Source organism: Vombatus ursinus, unplaced genomic scaffold (genome assembly GCF_900497805.2).
Source record: "Vombatus ursinus unplaced genomic scaffold, bare-nosed wombat genome assembly UNPS02015175.1, whole genome shotgun sequence".
In the NCBI taxonomy this organism is placed as follows: Eukaryota; Metazoa; Chordata; class Mammalia; order Diprotodontia; family Vombatidae; genus Vombatus; species Vombatus ursinus.
In genome coordinates, this window is record NW_020954953.1 from 2671796 (window position 1) to 2694263 (window position 22468).

At 35.6% G+C, this 22468-nt stretch overlaps 1 protein-coding gene across 3 annotated transcripts in view; it reads left to right on the forward strand.

The window, feature by feature from the left end:
• The window catches only part of LOC114031509 (protein SCAF8), a 209883-nt gene that overhangs the window by 99850 nt on the left and 87565 nt on the right, over positions 1-22468 (forward strand). For 2 of the 3 annotated variants that reach the window (XM_027846629.1, XM_027846630.1), the window contains exons 19-20: positions 1061-1279; positions 2999-5671. In XM_027846629.1, coding sequence (XP_027702430.1) covers positions 1061-1279; positions 2999-4455 — 1676 coding nt within the window. In that variant the 3' untranslated portion in view covers positions 4456-5671. Of the gene's footprint in view, positions 1-1060; positions 1280-2998; positions 5672-22468 lie in introns of those variants that run through there. The other variant, XM_027846628.1, reaches the window with a different exon arrangement.

Consider the following 22468-nt stretch of genomic DNA (forward strand, 5'->3'; position numbering starts at 1 on the left):
CAGGGAATGTGGTATGCCATATAAATGAATTTTGCTGATAATTAACATATTACCCCTTAAAAGCTATTAAAAATTATTTATTTTACTTCTGCTTTCTTTTTGTTTTGTTATTTAATTTTTAATTTTTGCTTTCTTAATCTCAGCATATACTGCATTATCATTTTATAAATGACTTAGAATTATTTTTGATACTATACCATGAATGCCTGAAGAACTACAGTTGTGTAAGCCTATTTATCCCTATTCTAAATACTATTATATTCCAGTTCAATTGAAGTTATGCTGGTAATTATTCTTTTTCTACCCTTTTCTGTTAGCTGTCACTTAGCCCTGACAGCAAGTCGCGTCTAATCTACCTTATTTTACACACCATTGTTTTCATAGATATGTGTCTTTGTGAAAAAATTGTGTGTGCCTTGTTACACCTTTTGCATCCATTTTGGTTTCATAGCTATATTAAGATTATTGAGACTGAGGCTAGTAAAAGTCTGACTTGAAAAAGTGGGGCATTAATGTATTTGGAATCATTAAGAAGACAAAAGATTTTACATATTTATACATTAGCTGTACAGTCTTATCATTAACCAGTTTTTGGTTTATATTTTGTTATTTATATCATTTTTCTTTTATAATACCAGACTTCCAAAGCACTTTACATATATTACCTCATTTGAATTTCAACAGCCCAGTGAATTAGGTACTATAAATATTTATTATCATGCTCATTTTATCAATTTGGCTAATGGCTGCACAAAGTAATCTATCTGCTGTTGTTGATCTATATTCCCTATAGTATATTTGTGAGGAGAAAATATAGGAAGTCTAGGAATAGAAAAACAGTACAGTGAGAGCCATCTAAAATATTGACCAAGTCACTTAGTGGTAAATGTAAATATTTTAATTGAAATTTAATAAATGAGACAGGGACTGTCTTTTTTCAGCTTTTCATCCTTCACAACTAGTAATATTTTTTTTTACCTTTCAGGTTCTTTTTCAAAATGTTTGTTGAATTGGATGAATTACAGATTCCTTTAACAAGACACTTCTTTTTCTTAAACAGCTCTGGTACAGCCTCCAATATCCATGACTCCAGAGACAATGAAAGATGTTGCTTTTAGTAACCTTGTTTTGCCAGTTGGCTCTGTGTCTAGCAGTCTTGCTACTTCAACCATGTCAGTTGGAAATGTTTTTAATCCACCAAGTAACCAGCCAGAGTCAGAAGACAAATTGTCACACCTCACAGACCACCAGCTTTCTTCTAGTGAAAGTACCAGACCAGGTAATAAATGTCAGAAGCATGATTCAAAAGCCCTAACTTAACTACATGCCTCTCTCCCTTTCTCACACATCACACACATACAGAAAGGGAAAGGAAAGTAAAAGTTAAGGAATATAATGAGCTAATGTATTATAATTTGTCTCATTGATGTAGCCCTGCCCTGAAAGTAGCAGAGAGCCACAGTAATACATTGGTATTGGGACTATAGAGAGTGATATTCATGTACCTATCTGCCGTAGTTCTGTTTTAGTTGATGAGATTGTTAAATCTGGTCTAAATTTTTAGTACTTAGTATTTTTCAATCAAATGGATTTATGTTTTGATTTCTCCGTCAGCTAGAAAATTTTCTAACTTGATTGGTATACTAATTGAAAAATATCTGTGCTAGATTCCATATATACATAAAATGTGTAAAAAAAGATATCTAGATAATTTTCAGTTTCAATAAGTGTAGATACTTGGTATCTATTGTCATTTAGCACTTTTTGGACTACAAAGCAATGCAGCAAGAAATAAATGTATATACACTAACTTCTTGAGAGACCTCTTCTTGAGAGACCAAAATTTCTTTTTAAAGCAGTACATTTTATCATTACCTTGCAGCTAAAAATCATAAAATTAAAAGTTAGAAGGAACACTAGATGTTTTAGTCTTTACATATTTATACATTTTACAAATGACTGAGGCCTAAACATAAAGGAAAAAAATAGTTGCTTTGAATTCTAGCAAGTGGCCCGCAAAAGTTTATTTTAACTGAATGAGTTTGACGTATAAAGTTTTATATTTTTCTATCAACTGAGTTTGATATCAAAAAATAGTTACTACTGTCTCCTGGAAATAAAAAAAATCTGTCTTATTGACATTAAAAAAAAAAGAAGCTCATTTTCCTTAAATTATAGTGGGCCCAAGTGACCTACTTCTGCCTTTACTATAATGAGTCAACATACTAGTGGAAAAGAAGCCTATGGTTTTTATTTCGTACTTCATGTCCAAAATTTGACAACATTTCTCCCATATTAGCAAAGCTAATTGTTCTTAATCGCTCAGAGGCTTAAAACAATAACAAGACAATAACACAATGCTAAATCTGGGAACTGTACTTTATTAAAAAGCATGTATTAAAAGGCAACCGGGCATTGATTTAGATTTACAGAAAGCATATTTAATTTAGCGTGCAATCTTACCAGAGGTTGTAGACTTTAAATTTATTTTAAAAATGGAAAAATAATTGCTTTAAGAATAATCTCCAATCCCCAAATAAAAGCTATTCCTATCCCTTCCCTCAATATAATAAAACCAGCATATACCCCACCACCAAAAATGTATTTAAAAGTCATCCATCACCTCATCTTTGTAGCTTTTCAGTAGAACCTAGGGATGGAGATATGAGTGGTTTAAAGTACTAAGATTCATGTGCATTATCACCCAGCTCACATACATTTGTAAGAAAGTTCTACAAGATTAAAAATGAGGGCAAGATGTTATAGATAGGTTTGGATTTTTTAAAAAATTAAAATTTTTTTGAGTAATCTAGTACTTTTCTTGACTGACTACCATCTATTAAAATTAATAGGTGTTTTGATCCTTCTGCATTACTATTTTCATAGTGCTCCATTTCATTGTCAGGAACTTAAGTTTCCTATTGTGAATGCATTTTATATTGGGTACCTTTCATTTTAATGAATATTTATAATTTTGCTTTCTGTCTTTCCATTTTAGTGATCCACAATGGTGTCTCAAGTAGCTCTGGAATTCTAGGTGGGCAGCCACCTAATTTGTCAAGCAGTTCTGGAATTCTGGGTGGACAGCCACCAAATGTATCAAGCAATTCTGGAATTCTGGGAGTACAGCCATCTAATGTTTCCAGTAGTTCTGGAATTATTGGAGCACAGCCACCAAATATTCCAAGTAGTTCTGGAATTCTGGGACCACAACTACCCAATGTGTCAGGTAGTTCTGGACTCTTGGGGGTACCACCTCCAAATATTCCTAGCAATTCTGGACTCCTGGGAGTTCAGCCACCAAATGTTCCAACTAATTCTGGAATTCTGGGACCACAGCCACCAACTGGGCCTCAAAACTTACCCCCATTAAATATTCCTGGTCAGCGGATGCCTGGAATACCAATGTTAGATATTCGTCCAGGACTTATACCACAATCTCCTGGGCCAAGATTCCCTTTGATGCAACCTGGACTTCCACCGCAAAGAGGAATCCCTCCTCCAGCAATCCTTGATGCATCTCTTCATCCTCCACCTCGTGGTCCTTTTGCTCCGGGAGATATTTTCAGTCAGGCAGAGAGACCTTTTCCAGCTCCTTTAAGACAAAATATAGATCATATTCCTAATCCAGAAAAAAGGCTACCACTTGGGAATGATAGTATTCAACAGGAAGGAGATAGAGATTATCGTTTTCCTCCTATAGAAAACAGGGAAACCATTAGTAGACCTTCACCAGTGGATGTTAGGGACGTAGTGGGGCGACCTGTAGATCCAAGAGAAGGTCCAGGAAGACCTCCAATAGATGGAAGGGAACACTTTGGAAGACCACATATAGATATAAGAGAAAATCTTGTAAGACCAGGTATAGAGAACCTTGGTCGAAGAGACCACTTTGGTTTTAATTCAGATAAGCCTTGGGGCCATAGAGATTTTGATGAAAGAGAGCATCGTGTTTTACCTCTCTATGGTGGTCCCAAAGGCTTCCATGAAGACAGAGGTAGATTTAGACATGGGAATTATAGGTTTGATCCTAGAAGTGGTCCCATTTGGAACAGAGGATTTGGACAGGATGCTCACAGAGATTTTGATGACCGCAGAAGACCCTGGGAAAGACAAAGGGATAGAGATGACAGAGATTTTGATTTCTGCCGAGAAATTAATGGGAATCGTTTTGGAAGAGACAGAATTCAGAACACCTGGGTCCCACATCCACATCCACGAGTTTTTGATTATTTTGAAGGGGCCACTTCTCAACGAAAAGCAGATAATGTACCCCAGGTAAATGGTGAAAATACAGAGACAGATAATCAACCACCACCTTTACAAGTACAGAATGATCCTGAACTTTATGAAAAACTGACATCTTCAAGTGAAATAAACAAAGAGAAGAGTGACACAGAAGCTGATATAGAAAGTGAACCAGTGGTAGAAAGCACAGAAACTGAGGGGACATAATCATCACTCAGTAGGTAAAAGATACCTTTTGTAAAGTTGTCATCTCTCTGTAATAGATAAATGGCTGACTGGACCTTAGTAGTTCACTTTTGTCTGCCAGAATTAAGTTAATCTGATGTTCATGTTCATCTTTCACTTAAATAATTGTACAACTGACTTGTATAGACACTGTTCTTAATTTGAACATGGTAGGTAAACATTTTTTATTTTCTGATAAATTTCAAATGTTGCCCCAGATACTTTTAAAACGTCAAAGAGATGAATAACAGCTTGTCAAACAAAGACTTCCTATGGAAGAAAGTGAATTTTTTAGATACTACTATTAGGTTGATATGGAAATTGATATACTTGAAAACAACAGTTGGTGGTGTATCTGTCCATGTCTTTAGGTTGCTGCAGAATTTTAAAGTATAGACAAAGCTGTGATATTTTATGTTCTGCTATTTGGCAAAAACAAAAAACAAAACAAAGACTGACTCATAGTCATTTGAGGAGCACAATACAGAGATTTTAAAAATGATTTTGTAAAATCTACACCATGGTCTCTGTTATCTCCAAAGTAAGTGTCTGTGATTTGTTCCTCGTACTGCAGTGAGTAAAAAGAAAGAAAGAAAAAAAATATAAAAAAAGTTTCATTGTTGGGTGAATTCTGTTTTTAGCTGCCAATAAAACATATTTGTTTGATAACAGTGTTCTAGGCATTGTATTTTTTTTTTAACCTACAAGTTATTAAAATCTTGAATCAGCAGTAGTACATGCTTCAGTTGTTGCAAAAGGTTTCTATTACTTTTGTAAGACCAATGCAAGAACATTGTGGTAGAAAAAGCATGTACTTTTTTACCAAAAATCATGCGGTCTCATTAGTATGTATATATAATGTATGTATGTATATATCTATTGTGTAAATTGTATGTAGACATTTTCTATTTCTCTTTGGGCATGCACTTATATGCATACCCACAGAGAAACACAATTGAATAAAATTAGATTATAAAATAAATACTGTCTAAGACTTGGTAGAAAGAAAATTACAGAAGATTGGCTAATTGCTTAAAATTATTCGTGCTCATAGTTGCAGTTCCTACTGTTTTGGGAAAGTGAAAAAAGAAACACTAAAGAGATACACTAGAGGTTTGGCTTAACTTTTAGGAAAAAATCCAAACACAAAACCATAGCTTTGCATGTAGCCAAATTTTAAGCAAATGTTTGCATTATCTTTTTTTTTTCCCAATAATATGTTTGGTCTTTTGGATAGATAGCAGTAGCATTAAATTGTTTACTGGTTATTTGCCTAAAGTGAATTTCCAAAGTCCAGAATTATTGCACACAAACTATTATGGTATTGTTGGATTAAAAAACAAAATTGTATACCAGAGACAAAGTGAGCTGTGTGTTTTGAAGGCTTACGGATAAAGTAGAACTTCTGGGTACCATTGTTCAGATTAGCCTTTGAGAAAAATCAAGTATCAATAGTATTTTTTTCTATTTTCCTTTATTTGTTGTTTGTTTTTATTTTGTTTTGTTTTGAAATAACCATTGGTGGCAATTAGGCATTTAGTAAGACTTTCAACCATTTCCTTATGTAATTATGCTCCCTATTCCATCTCCAACAAATTATCATTTGCTATTTTGTAAAATTCCTTTGCAAATGAAGTTGTCGTTTTCTCAAAGACAGGTGGGGTGTAAGATGCATTCATTAAAGTTAGTATAGATTTTGCTCACGTGGAAGGATCTGGAGTGTAGACAGAGGTTCCTGGCCAAAAATGAAGAATTTTTTTCATTGAGTCTCTCAATCTCTCTCTCTCTCTTTCTCTTTCTCTCTCTCTCTCTCCCCCCCCCATATATATGTATATGTGTGTGTGTGTGTATATGTTACACACACACACTCATATGCCATTGTATTTATTTTTTTCTTTATCTGGAGTAGAGGTGAGAATAGAATTTTGTCCTTTACCTTTAAGAGAATTAAATCCCATTAATAATGTGTATTGTTTTCAGTCCTTTTCTTAGGGAAAGGACATCTGTGATATGTTTGCATGAGGTTCAGGGTCTTAGCACCCATGAAAGCTATTAGACTTGTCCTTAAGAAAGCATAACTTTTTTTAATGGCGTTATAGTTCAGTTTTTAGTAACTGGAATTTCTCTTATGCATAAGTACTTAAGGTTTACTTAGCATTTTAAAGTGTGGATAGTGAAATTCACCTGCACTAAGTAGTAATAAAATGTCACAGTACTTTTCTACCATTTTTGATCCCAGGCCTTGTTTCTCCTTTGAGCTTTATTTAATCTGTAAAGCTGAAGGCAAAATGTTTTTTTCCACTGGTTGGAAGTGGAAGATACTTAATCAGACAGCAGTATTTTGTGGAAACACAGTAAGCACGCAAAGTTTGAATTTGTGATGCATTGTTTTTCAAAGAAGCTGAATAATATTTTCTCAAATACACTTTTTTCATTTTGCTCTTATATAGGAAAGAAAATATTATTCGTAACAAATATTTAGAACATCTAGTAGCTTTGTATTCACCATTGTGTATATGTATAAAAGGGGAAAAACAAGTTGATTTTGTTTTCATAAGTTTGACTTTGGTATACGTACTCCAACCACGCTTCTGATCACATTTTTGTTGCTGTAATGCTGGTAGTTGGAAACATGCAGGGAAGTGTCATCATTCTGATAAAAGGGTTTTTAAATGCAGCAGATGAAAATTATGTTCTATTCCAAATCAGAATATCATTTTCATTTGTAACTTGCTGGAAAGGCAGGCTTATTTGGTTTTCTGCAATGTACATTAGTGAAGGAATTAACTGTTGATTTTTTTAAAAAAAAGCATTTTGTAAATGTCTTAACATTTCATTAAACATTAGCTTCTGTTCCTAGCATAGATGTATATTGTATTTTTACAGTTGCCAACAGTTGTTACAATTATTATTGTAGAATAAAAGCTTACTGTACAGCAAAGCAGTCTTTAGCTGCATCATGTTATAGATAGAATACTTATATCTACATACTAATTTTGTTTTATTATGTGTAGGGTAGACAAATATAACTGAAAGAGATGTGTAGTAAAAGAGCAAAAGAATTTGAAATTATTTATTTAAAACCATGGAATTGGTTTTACATAAAATTCTCTTGAAAATTTTTTTATTTTAATATTTAGTTGTTACTTTTTTACAAGAGTAGAATATTTTATTTTCTGAGGGTTAGGCTATTTTATTGTCACTTTACTATATTTCATTTGTTTGTATAAAAAGGCTGATGGAAGAAATTTTTTGGTTTTGTTTTGAGAGGCTGCATTTCACTTAAGGAAAAGTTAACCTTTTAAAAACACAACTATTTTTTGTACGAATTTATGTGTCAAGATGTGTGATTTCATTGTTAACCCTTTCCAGTATAGATCAGGCAGCTTATCTGTAGCTGATGGTTTAAAAGAGTAGCATGAGGCTTTGAAAGGTTAAATAACTTGTCCATGGCTATCCAGCTGCTCTATGTGTATTTGAAGCAGAGCTTGAACCCAGGTCTCCTTAACTCCAAGACTGGCCTTCTGTCTATTAAATCATGCTACCTCTCATTTTCTCTTCATGTGTAATTTTAAAAATCTACATTCAGTTCATTGTGAAAATGTCATTTTGAATTTTACTATCAGACATTGATTTTCTGTTCTGAAAAAAGCTGCCAATACACCTGAAATATTTAGTTATATTTTGAATATAATTAAAAGTTTACAAATTATTTTGAAATTGTTTTTCTAATAAAGTATTTGAGGTTCATTGCCAAAACTTTGAGTTTTCATGATCAAATTCCAGATGGTCATTTCTACAAGAATTTATTGAGCATCTATTAAGTATTAGTATCTTGATACATAGGTGCCATCAGTAATAGGTGATAGCATAGTACCTTTTACAGAGAGCTCAGCCATTTAAAAATATAGATATAAGTATCTTCTGCAGTAATCTCAATTGATAAATGTTTAAAGGCTTGGTAGTGTTTATAGAATTGATCATGTCATAGTCTTATACAAATTTTTCCCTTAATCGGTCTGGCTTGCTGTAATTTTTGAGAAGGAAAAATTAGGAGAACAAAATATTTTAATTCAGCAAGCTTCTTGAAACTAGATTTTGCCAACAATAGTAAAGAATGACCTGCTATATAAATCCATATTTTTATAATCCTCTGACCCAACAAAAATACCTATGTGTCAAAGGTTTGATTCTCTAAATACTTGAGAATATAAAGTTCCATCAAAGGGTATAGTAGTAAGTAGTCTATCAAATAGGATCCTCAGAGTTTCAGCTGCTGGGCTTTAGAGAATGGTTGGAATCCATCCATGCAGAGATAACTTAATTCATGGAACTGATTTTGAAAAATGACTAGTAAAAAATGGATATAAGAAAGAAGGTAGGCAAATACTAAATGTGAAAATTTGGAGGGATCTCAGTGGTTGTCTAGTTAATCCGTATACTAAACAAATTTGCACTATAACATCAGTAACAAGATTTGTTCCTGATTCTTCCCTCTAAAGTCAAACAGAATGAGTCTAATCCCTGTTACATGTGACAACCCTTCAGATACATGAAGACAGCTATCCTATACCCCCTGAGTTTCTTTTTCCTAGGATAAACATGCCTATTTCCTTCAGTTGATCTTGATATGTCATGGACTCAGGTCCCCTTATCATCCTGCTTGCCGCCTTTTGAACATTTCTCTAGTTTATATCTATGCCCTTGTTCGACCACTTTGCCCAGAACTGATCACATTCCAGATATCTGATGAGGGAATATTGCATTGATTATTATCTCCCTCTCCATTCCTAGAAAGTATGCTTCTCTTAATGCACCTCAAGAGAGTATTAGCTTTTTTGACTGCCACATTACACTATTTTCTCACTGATTTTGCAGAACACTAAAATTCTTAGATCCTTTCAGGAACAACTGCTATCAATTCATGCCTCTCTCATTTTATACTTGTGAAGTTGATTTTTGCACCAGGTGTAAATTTTTGTTATCCCTATTGAATTTCATCTTACTAGATTCAGTTCACTGCTCTGAGCCTGCCTAGATAATTTTGGATCTAGATTCTTTTATCCACTGTATGGGAGAGATTCCTTCCCCCAGCTTTGTGTCATTGATTAGTCATAGCATACATCTGAGGGAATTATTCCTCTGCAGTCCCCTTAACAGTTAACATTGAGCCACTAACAGTGACTCTTTTAGATTGGCCAACTAACCAGATCTTAATCCATCCTTCTAAGCCATATCTCTCCATATTCTCCACAAAAATAACACAAGAGACTTTATCAAAAGCTTTGCCAAAATTTAAGTAAACTTCCCACAGCATTCTACTAGTTGAGCAATCCTGTTAAAAAAGAAAATGAGATTAGTGGGACATGATTTTTTCTTTAATGAACCCAGATTAGCTCTTTTTAATCACTGCTTCCTTTTCTAAATGTTCCTCAACCATCTCTTTTATGATTCATTTTAGAATTTTTCCTGGAATTAAAGTGAAGCTCACTGGCCTGTAGTTTACAGACTGTTCTCTTTCCTGTACTTGAAAATTAAGACATTTCCCCATGTCCAGTCTTGGAGGACCTGCCTAATTTTCCATATTTTTTTCCTTAATTACAAATTTTAAACAGAAATCTGCCTTCTATCTATCCTTCTCCACCCCACAATTTCCTTGCCTTTCTCAATTGCCATTGAGAAAGAAAAAAATAATAAATCTCCTTTTAAAAACATCTATAGCCAGGAAAAATAAAATCCTGCATTGGCCATATCCAAAAAATACATGTCACAATTTGACTTCGAGTCTATCACCCACCCTAAGAAATGGGTACTGTTTCATCATACATCCTCCAAAGTCATGGTTTCTCATTGAATTGGTCAGAGTTATAAGTCTTTTAAAGTTTTTGTCTTTACAATATTGATGTTGTTATATAAATTGTTCTTGTTCTGCTCATTTCACATTGCACCACTTTGTACAGGTCTTCCCAGGTTTCTCTGAAACCATCCCTTTTGTCATTTCTTATAGCACAATAATATTCCTTTCACGTTCACATGGCATAACTTATTCAGCAGTTACCCCCTCAGTTTCCAGCTTTTTGTTATTGCAAAAAAAAAAAAAAACAAAAAAACAAAAAAAACTGGTATAAATTTTTTTGTACATGTGGGTTCTTTTCCTCTTTCTTTGATCGTTTTGGGGTATAGACTTAGTATTGTTGTATCAGAGGGAATACACAGTGTAATAACTTTTTGTACATAGTTCCAAATTGCTTTTTAGGGGCAGCTAGGTGGCGCAGTGGAAAGAGCACCAACCCTGAAGTCAAGAGGACCTGAGTTCAAATCTGCCCTCAGACCAAACACTTGACACTTACTAACTGTGTGACCCTGGGCAAGTTATTTAACCCCAATTGCCTTTAAAAAAAATTGCTTTCTAGACCAGTTCACAACTCTACCCACAATACATTATTGTCCCTGTTTTCCCCTAGCTCTTCCAGCATTTGTTTTCCTTTTTTGTCAGCTTTGCCAATCTGATGGGTATGAGTAGAGCCCAAAATTATTTTACTTTGTATTTCTCTTAATTGTTGGTGAGAGCATTTTTTCATATAGTTATTGATAGCATGGATTTCTTTCTCTGAAAGTTGTCCATCTTTTGAGAATTTATCAGTTGGGAAATAGCTCTTGTTCTTATAAATTTGAATCCATTTCTTATGTATTTTAAAAATGAGGCCTTTATCAAGAAATGGTGAAAAGAGTTACCACATATCCCAGCTTCTCTTCTAAATTTAGCAGCATTGGTTTTGTTTTTGCCAAAAATGTTCACAATTTTTCAGATAACAGATAGTAGCTCAGCATTTATATCTGCTATTTTTTTTTTTTCAGCACCTGAAAATGTAGTTTCTGGGCCAAGTGATTGGAATTCATTGGGGCCTTTAAGTGTTGTTTCCTTACTTATCTCAGGAATCAATTCCCTGTTAGATGTTTTTTGTCATTTCCATTAGAAAAATCAATCTTTGACAAGAAAACTAAGAATTAAGTCACCTACACCTTTTTTTTTTTTCCCATTTATCATCCCATCTGCTCCAAGTAAGGGTCTTATTGCTTCTTTGATTCTCCCTTGGCTCACAAACCTTTTTGTGGTCTTTAGTTTCCTAAACCACCCTCAGCTCCTTCTGTTCATATAGATAGTGCTTAACAAATACTTCCTTCTTAGGTTTAGCATTCCTGATGCTTTTTTATAGGGCCTTCCATCTTTTAAAAATATGTGGATTGGAGTTACATCAGACTGCATCTACATCAGTTCCTTCAGATAAATCCCGTTTTTCTTTCTCATTGAAATCATCTCCCTTTGTGTCTTCAAAATTTCATTGTTGATTATTTCTAATCTCTCCTGAATTGATCTCCCCTGAAGCATTTTAGGAAACCTACCTGGCTTTCCTCTGAATCCTTTCAAATATAGGCTGTCTCAAAAATCTTAGTGCAGTTTAAAGCTTTAATAGCTTAAAAATATGCTTTCCACAATCTAACGTGCCTTTGAAATTATCCCCAGATTTTCTTTCTTCATTACAAATTTTATGAAGGAGTAGTTACTTTCCCCCAAAGTTACCCTCATTTCCACCTGAGCAGCCAGTTCTCTTTTAGGAAGAATCTGATCCAGAATGGATTTTCCCCTTGTTAATTCCTTCACCTTTTGAAGGATCAAATTATCATTAAGGCAAGTTAAAGAGGTATTTGAAGTCTCCTGTAACTATTATAGCATTCTTCTGTGCCAAGCCTATTGTTTGCACTGGTGATTGTATCACCAACAGGGATCAGACTTTTTCTGAAGCTTACAAAAGTCAGGCAAGTTCTTTGGGATCATTAAGCCAATTGGAATAATTATAGACAGATCCTGGTTTGGTAGGGGGAACGAAAGAACAATTTAAATTCTCCAGGGGCTGGTAATTAAGACTGGATACCATTAGTAGTTGGGCAGCTAGGTGTCACAGTGGATAGAGTGTGTCAGGCCTGGAGTTAGGGAGATAAATCTTCCTACGTTCAAATCTGGTCTCTGACATTTAATAGCTGTATGACCCTGGTCAAGTGTGTTTTGCCTTACCGTGTTTGCTTCAGCTTCCTCATCTGTAAAATGAGCTGAAGAAGGAACTGGCAAACCACTCTGGTATCTTTGCCAAGAAACCTCCAAATGGAGTCACCAAGAGTTAGAACAACTGAAAAATGACTGAACATCAATTAGTAGCTAGGATTTAAATTTGGCTTGCATTTCAACAATGTGAGCAGTTTCATTTTGATCTTGGAGCTTTGTTGTTAATGTGCTAATTGTTTCCACTGATTTCTTGATCAATACGTTTGAACCAGTGTAGTGCCTTCACAGGATAATTCTGCCTTCTGGAAAGTAGGCCTGAAGATTATCCAAAATCCAGGAATTTACATGTGTTTGAATATAAAGAAAGGACTTAGCAAGGGCCATTAATGAAAAGTGACAGGAGTTTCAGAGCCTGTTAACCTGTCTTACAGTGTGTGAGGAGAATCCAAAGACAGGTAATGAAAAATTCAGGAACTAAGGAAAATTATAGAATAGCAGATTTGGGGAAGGGTTTTTGAAATCATCTAGTTCAATCCCTTTACCTTGCCCAAGATCACAAGGCTAGTAAGCAACAGAGCTAGAAGTCAAACCTAGGTTTTCTAACCCTATATCCTGTCCTCATTCTGCTGTACAACACTGCATTTTTTTGAAGAGAATAAAAGTAGAACATGTGAACAGAGGGAGAAGACAACATAAGAAAAACTATAAATTGTGTAACATGAGCCTTGGCCTCCTGAACAATACAACTCCAGAGCTGTCAAATGAGAAATACCTAAGAATTTAGAGGAGTGAGCAGATTACATATCTAAAGTGCAGTTGTATTTGAGGAGAAGAAAAAATGATGGAATTCTTAAAATACTTTAAGTTTTCCATAGAATTGGTTTAATGGGGTTTAGCTTATTGATAACTCTGGAATAGTATCTGTATCCCACTATTATTTTTCTCTTCATAGCTAGGGAATAAAAATGCCTTTGCAGATTTACAGGTGTGTTGTAAAATGAAGGAGCATCAGGAATACACAGCTAATATGCAGCTTTACTGTGGCACCTAGCACTCTTCACTGTTTACTGTACCCAGCCTTCCTTTTCCCCTGCATAGTGTCTCCCAAATCCAGCAATTCTTTTCAAAAATAACCACAGCTACTCACAGCCCCCCTCCCTCATATACAAAAAAAGTATCTTCCACTTTTAAATTGTTCCTGTGACAGTAATAGTATCCAGTAACATTGTTTCATTTAAACTTTTCTTGGAGCCAATTAATATTAGGTGAGGCATGCTTGTTGTGGGTGTGAGTGGGTGTGGGTGTGTATATACACACCCACACCCACACACACACACACATTTCTAGACCTATGATTTCTTTGTTGAAAGTACCTCTCTTTGAGAAAATTCCTATACTGTATTCAGGTGGCCAGTCGTTCCTCAACCTACTCTTTGAGAGTTGCTTTGGGCATTAAGAGATTAAGTGATTTGCCCATGGTTATATAGCCTGTTATGTGTCACACTTGAGACACAGATTAGGAATGTTTATATAAAAGAACAATTTTTTATAACTTAGAGTACTCACACTTCTTCTGGAAATATTTAGAGCCTTTATATTTTCCAAAGGGGTGTAATTAAATACTCCTCCAAATTTGTGGTTCCTAGTTTTCTAGGAGGACTTTTATATCATATATCTTTGCTTTATAAGAAAAAAAAGCTTATATAATTTATTTAAAGAAGTGGCTAGGGATTTGTGAAAAATAACATTCTGTCCTGAGAGGTTATAGTGTTTGAAATTTCAAGAAAAGTGTTACTTGAGCAAAGGGAGCCAGAAAAAAAAAAAAAAAGCAGGTATCTGTTGTGTTAGTCCTTAGTGTCTATTTTACAAGTATGTCCACTAATAATTGACTCAGAGCTTGATGATTTACACAGCTCTTTATACTATTTCATTTGATCCTCACAGCAGTCCTCCTTATCACATTAGTGAGGGGAAACAGTAATACAAAATAATCCTAATTCCTAGTTAATCCTAAAGTCATATATTTGTTTTTGAAATACATTGTGACTTCTTTTATCAGATTTCCCTTTCCATTGATAAGTTACTTTTCATTGCCTGAACAAAAGCCAGCTTTTAGACTGTAGAGAAGGAAAGGAAGCTCAGTAGTATTTTAAGATTGAGAGTTATTAAGGACCTTAGAGGTTGTCAAGTCCTACCCTCTTAAAGTTTAGAAGACAGACCCAAAAAGGTAAGGTGGCTTGCTCTAAGCAATAGAGGTAGGAAAACCAGGATTTCAACCTTGGTCTTCTAATTTCCATATGCAGCATTCTTTCCTTTATACCAGTTTGGTTCAGAAAGTAGGTGGCAGGAAAAATTCACTGTGAAATTAGTCTTTTTCAAATAGTTCTTGACCTAATTTGAATGCCTTACCTGAATGACCAGCTCCACTGGATGGCTACAGGAACTTTCCTTCCCTCTCACCTGCAGCAGTTTGGAACTTCCTTTCCCTTTTTGCCTCTCTCCCTCTGTCACAGAACTTTTGTGGGAGGGAGGATACATTCTCGCCCCAGTCCCAGGTAGCCATAATTTCCATCATGGTGAAGTTACTTGCACTAAACCCTCCCCTGTCTTACCATAATGCTCCCTCTGGAAGTCCTGTGGTGAAATTCCATAGATACTAAATGTGATTCTTTTCAGTCTTTTGCATAGTTATTATCACTTAGGTGTGTATATCTTTCCCCTTGAGAAAACTAATGAAAGAAGGAAAATTGTGGTTTATGGAAAAGACCCTCTGAAATGAGAAGGGACAAAAAAACTTAAAGGTTCCTGTACCCTAGAGAGAGCTGGGGAGTTTCCACTTTTTCCAGATTTCTCTTCAGTGTGTCAGGGAAACACATGAACACTGGTCATAATGAAGTAGGAATAGTAGTGAGAAATCTGATACCTGGGGACTCAAAAGAAAAAAGAGGGTAACAAGATAACTAGCTCCAACTGAAAAATAACACTCTTGTCAGGAAACCTTTGACCTTACAGTCTTTTACTACCCAACCCAAATCCCTGTATCCTCTCTGCTCTAACAGGTTCAACAAATACTAAGTGCCTACGTTGAAGTGGAGGCAATGTTGGATTTGGAATCAAGAGAAACTTAGGTTTGAATCTGGTCCTCAGATTCACTTGTTGACCTTGAGCAGATCGTTTTAACTCTTCTAAAGGTTACTATGTCACAGGACTGTTTCAAGGAAAACATTTAGCAAACCTTAAAGCACTATAGAAAAACAGATGCTATTATTACTATTTACTAGACATGAGGAATAAAGAGGCAAAGAAAAAAAAGCCTCTACAGTTTCCCACTGTAATCTGTTCCAACTCTATTCTAGCCTCTACCCCAGGCTGAGGGACCTGCCTATGTGACTACTAGAGTTAGGGAAATATTTAGCACTTTTTCTTCCTGGCAATTGGAGATAAATAAGAGGAGATTACTGCTCCCTAATGGAGCTATATTTTTGTCATCCTAATATGGAACTCTGAATGTATTTTCCCTTGGAAACACTGTTAGATATAGTGATTGGTTCCTTCAGTACTTTCTGTACATGCACCATGCTTGTGGGCCGTGCTGGCTGGGAACTGAAGCGTCTTTTTGTGATTTTGCTTCTTCCAGAAGTATTTGTTCTAAGTTCTAAACAACCAGTTTACAATGTAATTCATAGACTATGTCTAAATAATTTGAGGAGTTACCATGTAGTTGGAAGGAGTGGAGTCTGTGGCCTCAAAAACAACAAAGGTAACTGCCCTGCAGAGATCAACCTTTGACCTCAGCTTTCTACCTTAACCAAGTGAACTAGCCCATCATTAATTTGTGCCAGGTTTTTCACTAATTTTCTAATTGAAGGATCTTTATGTCAATAAGATCATTCTAAATGACTAATTCAGGCTGCTGAGGAAAGGAAGGACTTTTTTTTAAAGATGCCATTTCACCATCCTCTAGAAATGTTGTCACTAACATAATTATTTTGGAAAGGGCCCAAGGTAGAATTGTCTTTTACTAAATTATATTCTCAATATTAAGAATTATATTTAGATTGTTTTACTCTTTTAAATGTTGTATATATGTTAAAAATACACCAAAGAGTTCCAAAGTTCCAAATTCATGTAAACATAATTTAAAATTTTGAAGGGATCTTAGAGATCGTCTAATACAACCCCTTCATTTTACAGATGAGAAAACTGATATCCAGAGGTTAAGTGAATTGTTTGAGAACTCATAATCTAATGGCAGAGAGGAAAGACAAAATTGTCAAAAGGAAGTAAAACAGTATGTGGTTACCATTCTAAAACTGAACAAAAATAAAATTTCATAATTTAGCCTTTTATAAGGTTTATATTTTTAAAAAATTACAGAAACACCTCACCATGCAACTACTGAGGTCAACAGTCAAGTACTCAGAAGCAAGCAAAACCGGTCTCCCTGGGGCCATCACAAAGTTCTGTAGTCCTCACTTTATTTAAAAAGCAGAGCACAGAAGTAAGCATACCTTCCTCAGTTCCTCTTCCCCTAAGCCAACTGTCCAGCTGTTTACTCTGCTAAACTTAGGTACCTTGCTTCCCAACTGGTTTAGAAACTGCAGGTGAAAAGAGGCAGTGGCATTTTAGCAAGAAGGTAGAGTTGACATCCCAACAACCTGTGGAGAGAGAGATGGGCAAAAAATGAGCACAACTTAGAAAGCCATAGCAGGGCATGAGGAAAATAGCACAGAAATGTAAAGTTCCAAATATGTTAATCATGATGGCTGAGTCATGTTCTACATACTCTGATTAAGATAGGAAAATGCATTTCTTGTTTTAGTAAGGAATTCTAAATTTAATAACATTTCTCTACCACAGACTTAAAAAACACAAAAGCCTTTTGTTTGTAGCTTCTCATTGCATGAAAATTCAGGATAAATGAAGCATTCCCTGAGGTATTTTGAAGTCCATTATTTTTGAAAAACTGCAAGAAGAAGCCAAGCCAAAATTATTCTGGGATGAGAATAAACTTTATTTATATTTAAATAGTTTTATTGTCTTCAGAATGAAAAAGATTGAAACCTGGCCATCTTAACCATCTTAAAAAAAATAGCTTCATGTTGGTAGCCCAATTTAAGTACTACAGGCTGAGCAGACTTGGAAGTATAAGATTGGAGCACAACACATAATTAACTACAACTTTTTCAGAGACCAAAATTGACCTACCAGGCTTGTAAAAATACTTGACTAGCCATATTGTTTATAAGTCTAAACAAACAACCTACTTATAAATGATTATCCTTTGACAAGGGCAGCAATTATTAACTTTTCTGTCAATTTAAACTTAGATACAGGAATCTTCTCACCCAGAAAAAAATTCCCCTCAAAACATATAAAGTGATAATAATTGTCTTGATTTGTTGATTATTTAAAAATTAGAAATTTTTTTTAAATCAGTAATTGTTGTTTCATGCAAACTGGTTAGAAATTAAATACTTTAAACCTTAAAATTTCTGTTGGTTGGCCTGCTAAGTCTTGAATCAACATAGTATATAAATAGTTTGAGGGCCGTTGTCATTAAGAGCTAATTTTGCATCCTGAAATGAACAGATATTCTTTTTCTGATCCCCTATTAACTATGGGCTCTTTTTGTTTGTTTGTTTTTTAAAGAAATCAATCTCAGGCTTCACACATTTGAGAGCTTTGTCCTGTCTCAGGTGATGGTTTAAACCACCTCTGCACCATTGTTGCTCACTCTGGCTTCATTTGGTAGTGAATTACAACTGAAATAAGACTGTATTACCCTCATATTTAAATAGGTTTGACCTACTCAGCCTGATGACAGGGATTCAGACATTGTCTTAGGTCTTAAAAAGTTAATAGGGTTAATAAATTTATAGGCTTGAACCTGTGTTTTCATTGGCATAGGAAATATCAAGATAAAGAAAATCTCTTTACTAATGGAAGTTGGTACCCTCTCTGCAACTTCCTGCCTTAGAGTTGCCTAGAGTAGTGATAAGTTAAATGACTTATCTAGATTCACACAATCATTGTGTGTCAGAGACAGGACTTCAAGTCAGGTTTTCTTGATGCTGAGGCCAGTTCTTATCCACAATGTGGGTTCCTGGAGACTGAAGGGGTGGCCAGTTACTACAGGGCCAATTACCACTGAAAATGAATCTTCATTCTAATGTGTAATAATTCCATCTTCTCTACTGATAGACTTGTCTCTTTCACTTTTAATATGAAGTTCTTCAAGAACTCTTAATTTCTTTATTAGATTGTGTTAATCTAAAGGATATAGTCACTAGTCATTTATAGTGTAGTAGTAATTGTACATGTGGCTCCAGAATTACTGAGTACCTCTGATCTATTTTATTTATATATACTCTAATAGTTTTCCCTGCTTTTACTTTAGAGAATAGAGAAATTGATATAGGAAATGGGCATACTTTGCAGATTTTCTTTTCATATTTTCTCCTTTCCTGTTGATAAGAAAGGTTTGTCTTTTTTGTCCTATAGTATAGTGTGGTAAAATGGACAAATGGACTTATTCTGTATCATCTTCAGAAAATAGCTGTGACTTTTGTCGTCTTATAATCAAAGTAATTCTGATAAACGTTAAAAATCTTAAGGAGTATATCATTAGCATCACTTGTGATTTACAAGGAAGGACAGCAGTTTGGGAAAAAACACTCCCTAAGTTAAAATTTCCCAGTGATTTTAAAGTGAAATCTTTAAGTTCTCTATGACATATAGTAGTCCCAATATAATAATGCCTGTTTAATTCACCTTTTGCTAAAAATATTTTGGGGATATATCAGTATAATTATCTCTTTAGCATGGAAAAAAAATACACGTGGAGAACTTGATATTAAAAGCAAGGAATTAGGAATTTTTTTGTTGTTGTTAAGGCCCAAGGGTTTTTTGTTTGTTTTTGCATAAAGAGAGAAATATATGAAAGAGTTAGTGGATATTAGCTGGATTCAAATCCTAGTTCTGACACTTATTAGCTGTAGTTTCATCTCTGATCCTGTTTCTTTATTTGTAAAATGGGGTTAATTCTTGCTTTATCTAGACACGGGACTGTTGCAAGATTGAAATGGGTAAATGTACATAAGTACTCTGTAAATCTTAAAACCATATATAAATGTAAGGTATTTTTTAGTATGGGGCACTACAGTATCCTGGATAGAGGTTGGAATCAGCAAAACCTGGCAAGCTCCATGTCTGGCCCATCCTAACTGTGACTGTGTGACTGTACAAATCACTTTATTTCTAAGTTCCAGAGTAGCTGAAAATCTGCATTGGTAGAGAGAGTCCTAATACCAATTTCAGGTCTGGGGGAAAAAAAGTCAGCATATAACTTTTTTGATGTTCTTTTTTTATTTAGTATTTTATTTTCCCCCAGTTACATGCAAAAGCAATTTTTAACATTGATTTTTAAAACTCTGAGTTCCAAATTTTCTCCCTTCCTCCCTGCCCACCTCATCCTCCCCCTCATTGAGAAGGCAAGCAATTTGATATAGGTTGTTATTCCTATGTAGTCGGGCAAAACATATCCCTAATAGTCTTATTGTAAAAGAAACCATAGACCCCCCCCCCAAAAAAAAGAAAACCTCAAGAAAAATGAAGTTTAAAAAAAAGTGTGCTCCAATCTGTATTCAAACAGCATCAGTTCTTTCCCTGGGGATGGATAGCATCTTTCATCATAAGTCCTTGAGAGTTGTCCCAGATAGTTGCACTGCCAAGAATAGCTAAGTCATTCACAGCTGATTATCTTGTAATATTGCTGTTCCTTTTTACACAGTACATTTCACTTTGCATCAGCCCTTGCAAGTCCCTCTAGATTTCTCTGAGGGCATCCTCACTCATTACTTCTTATAGTACAATATTATTCCATCCTAATCACATACCACAACTTGTTCAGCCATTGCTGAACTGATGGCATCCCCTCAATTTCCAGTTCCCTGCCCAGAAAATTGCTGCTATAAATATTTTTGTACATATAGGTTCTTTTACCCTTTGTTTTCCATCTCTTGGGGTGCAGTCCTAGTAGTGGTATTGCTAGGTCAAAGGGTATGCATGGTGTTAAATCCTTTTGGGCATAGTTCCAAATTGCTCTACAAAATGTGTGAAACAGTTCACAACTTTAGCAATAGTGCATTAATGTCTCATTTTTCCACATCCCCTCCAACATTTGTCATTTACCTTTTCTGTCCCATTAGCCAATCTAATAGGCATGAGATAGCATCTCAGAATTGTTTTAGTTTGCATTTCTCCAGTCAATAATGAGTGAGAATATTTTTTCATGTGGCTATAGATAATGCTTTGATTACTTCATTTGAAAACTGATCATATCTTTTGATCATTTATCAATTGGGGAATGGCTCATATTTTCACAAATTTGACTCAGTTTTCTATATATTTGAGGAATGAGGCCTTTATCAAAGAAACTTGCTTCAAAATTCTTTTCACATTTACTGTTGCTAACTGTATTTCCCTCCTATCACCTACCCCCATTTATTCTATTCTCTCCTTTCACTCTGTCCCTCCTTAAAAGTGTTTTGCTTCTGACTAGCCCTTCCCCCAGTTGCCCTCCCTTTTTTTACCTCCCCCGACTTTTCTCTCATATTCCAAGCCCTCTGGTACTTTAATGTAGAAGCTGTGTAATCTTGTGTTATCCTGACTGTGGTGTTATTATATTTTTTGTGTCTCCTTTACCAAGCTGTTGACTCATTTTTCATGTTTTCTTGCCTCACTTTCATTTCTCATCCCAATTTTTCCTCTACATCTCTTACTTGATTTTCAAAATCCTTTCTGAGCTCTTCCATGGCCTCAAACCAATTCATGTTTTTCTTAGAGACTTTGGACATAGGAACTTTGACTTTGTGATCTTCTTCTGAGTGTGTGCTTTGATATTCCTTGTCAGCATAATAACTTTCTATAATCAAAGGTTTTTTTCTGTTGCTTGCTTGTTTTCCAGACCTATTACTTAACTTTTAACTGTTTGTTAAAGTTGGGCTCTGCTTCCAGGGTGGAGGGCACACTGTCCCAAGATTCAGGGATTTTGTTCAGCTGTTTTCAGAGATACTTCTAGGGATCTGTAAGTTTTCATTTCTTCCAAGGTGGCATGATCTAAGGAGAGGTGTTTACTACTCTCCTGGCCTGTGCTCTGGTCTGTGAGCGACCATAAGCACTCTTTTCTGTCCTGCAACTGTGAGGAGGATTCGCCCCTCCCCCTCCACTGTGGCCACAAACTCTGCTATGCTGGGACTGCCACCTAGGACTGCAGCCGGGATCCAAGTATGGACAAAGCAACAGAGTCCTGCCTTAATGCTAGCAAAAAGACCCCTATAATCTCCTTCTGACCAGTTGTTTGACCCCTCTCCCCTTACTGTGGGCTGAGACCTCTGGAAGCAGCCGCTGCCACTGCTGCTACTGATTCAATCACTCCCAAGGCCTTTTGGTTTGCGGGGGCTGTGCTGTCATGGCCTGCGCTGACTGTGTTCCCCTCTGACCTGGGTGGGACCATCCTGCTGACCTTCTGAGTTGTCTTTGGCATCTGTGGGTTGAGAGGTCTGGAAACTGCCAGTGATTCAGTCCCCTGAGGCCTGCTCTGGGTTTGTGGTCTGCCCTGGGGCAGCCTGCACTAGACTGCACTCCTCCCTCACCTTGGTGCAACAGATCTTTCTTGCTGATCTTCCAGGTTGTCTTGCGCTGGAAATTTGTTTCACTCCTGTCTTTTTGTGGGTTCTGCTGCTCTAGAATTTGTTTAGAGCCATTTTTTACGTGTATTTTGGAGGGGTTTTAGGGAGAGCTCAGGCCAGTCCCTGCCTTTACTCCACCATCTTGGCTCTGCCTCTATTTTATAATTTTAAAATGAAGACCAAGAAACATGTACTCATTTAATAAGTGTAGTGCATTGGAAAGAGCGTATGATTGGGAGTC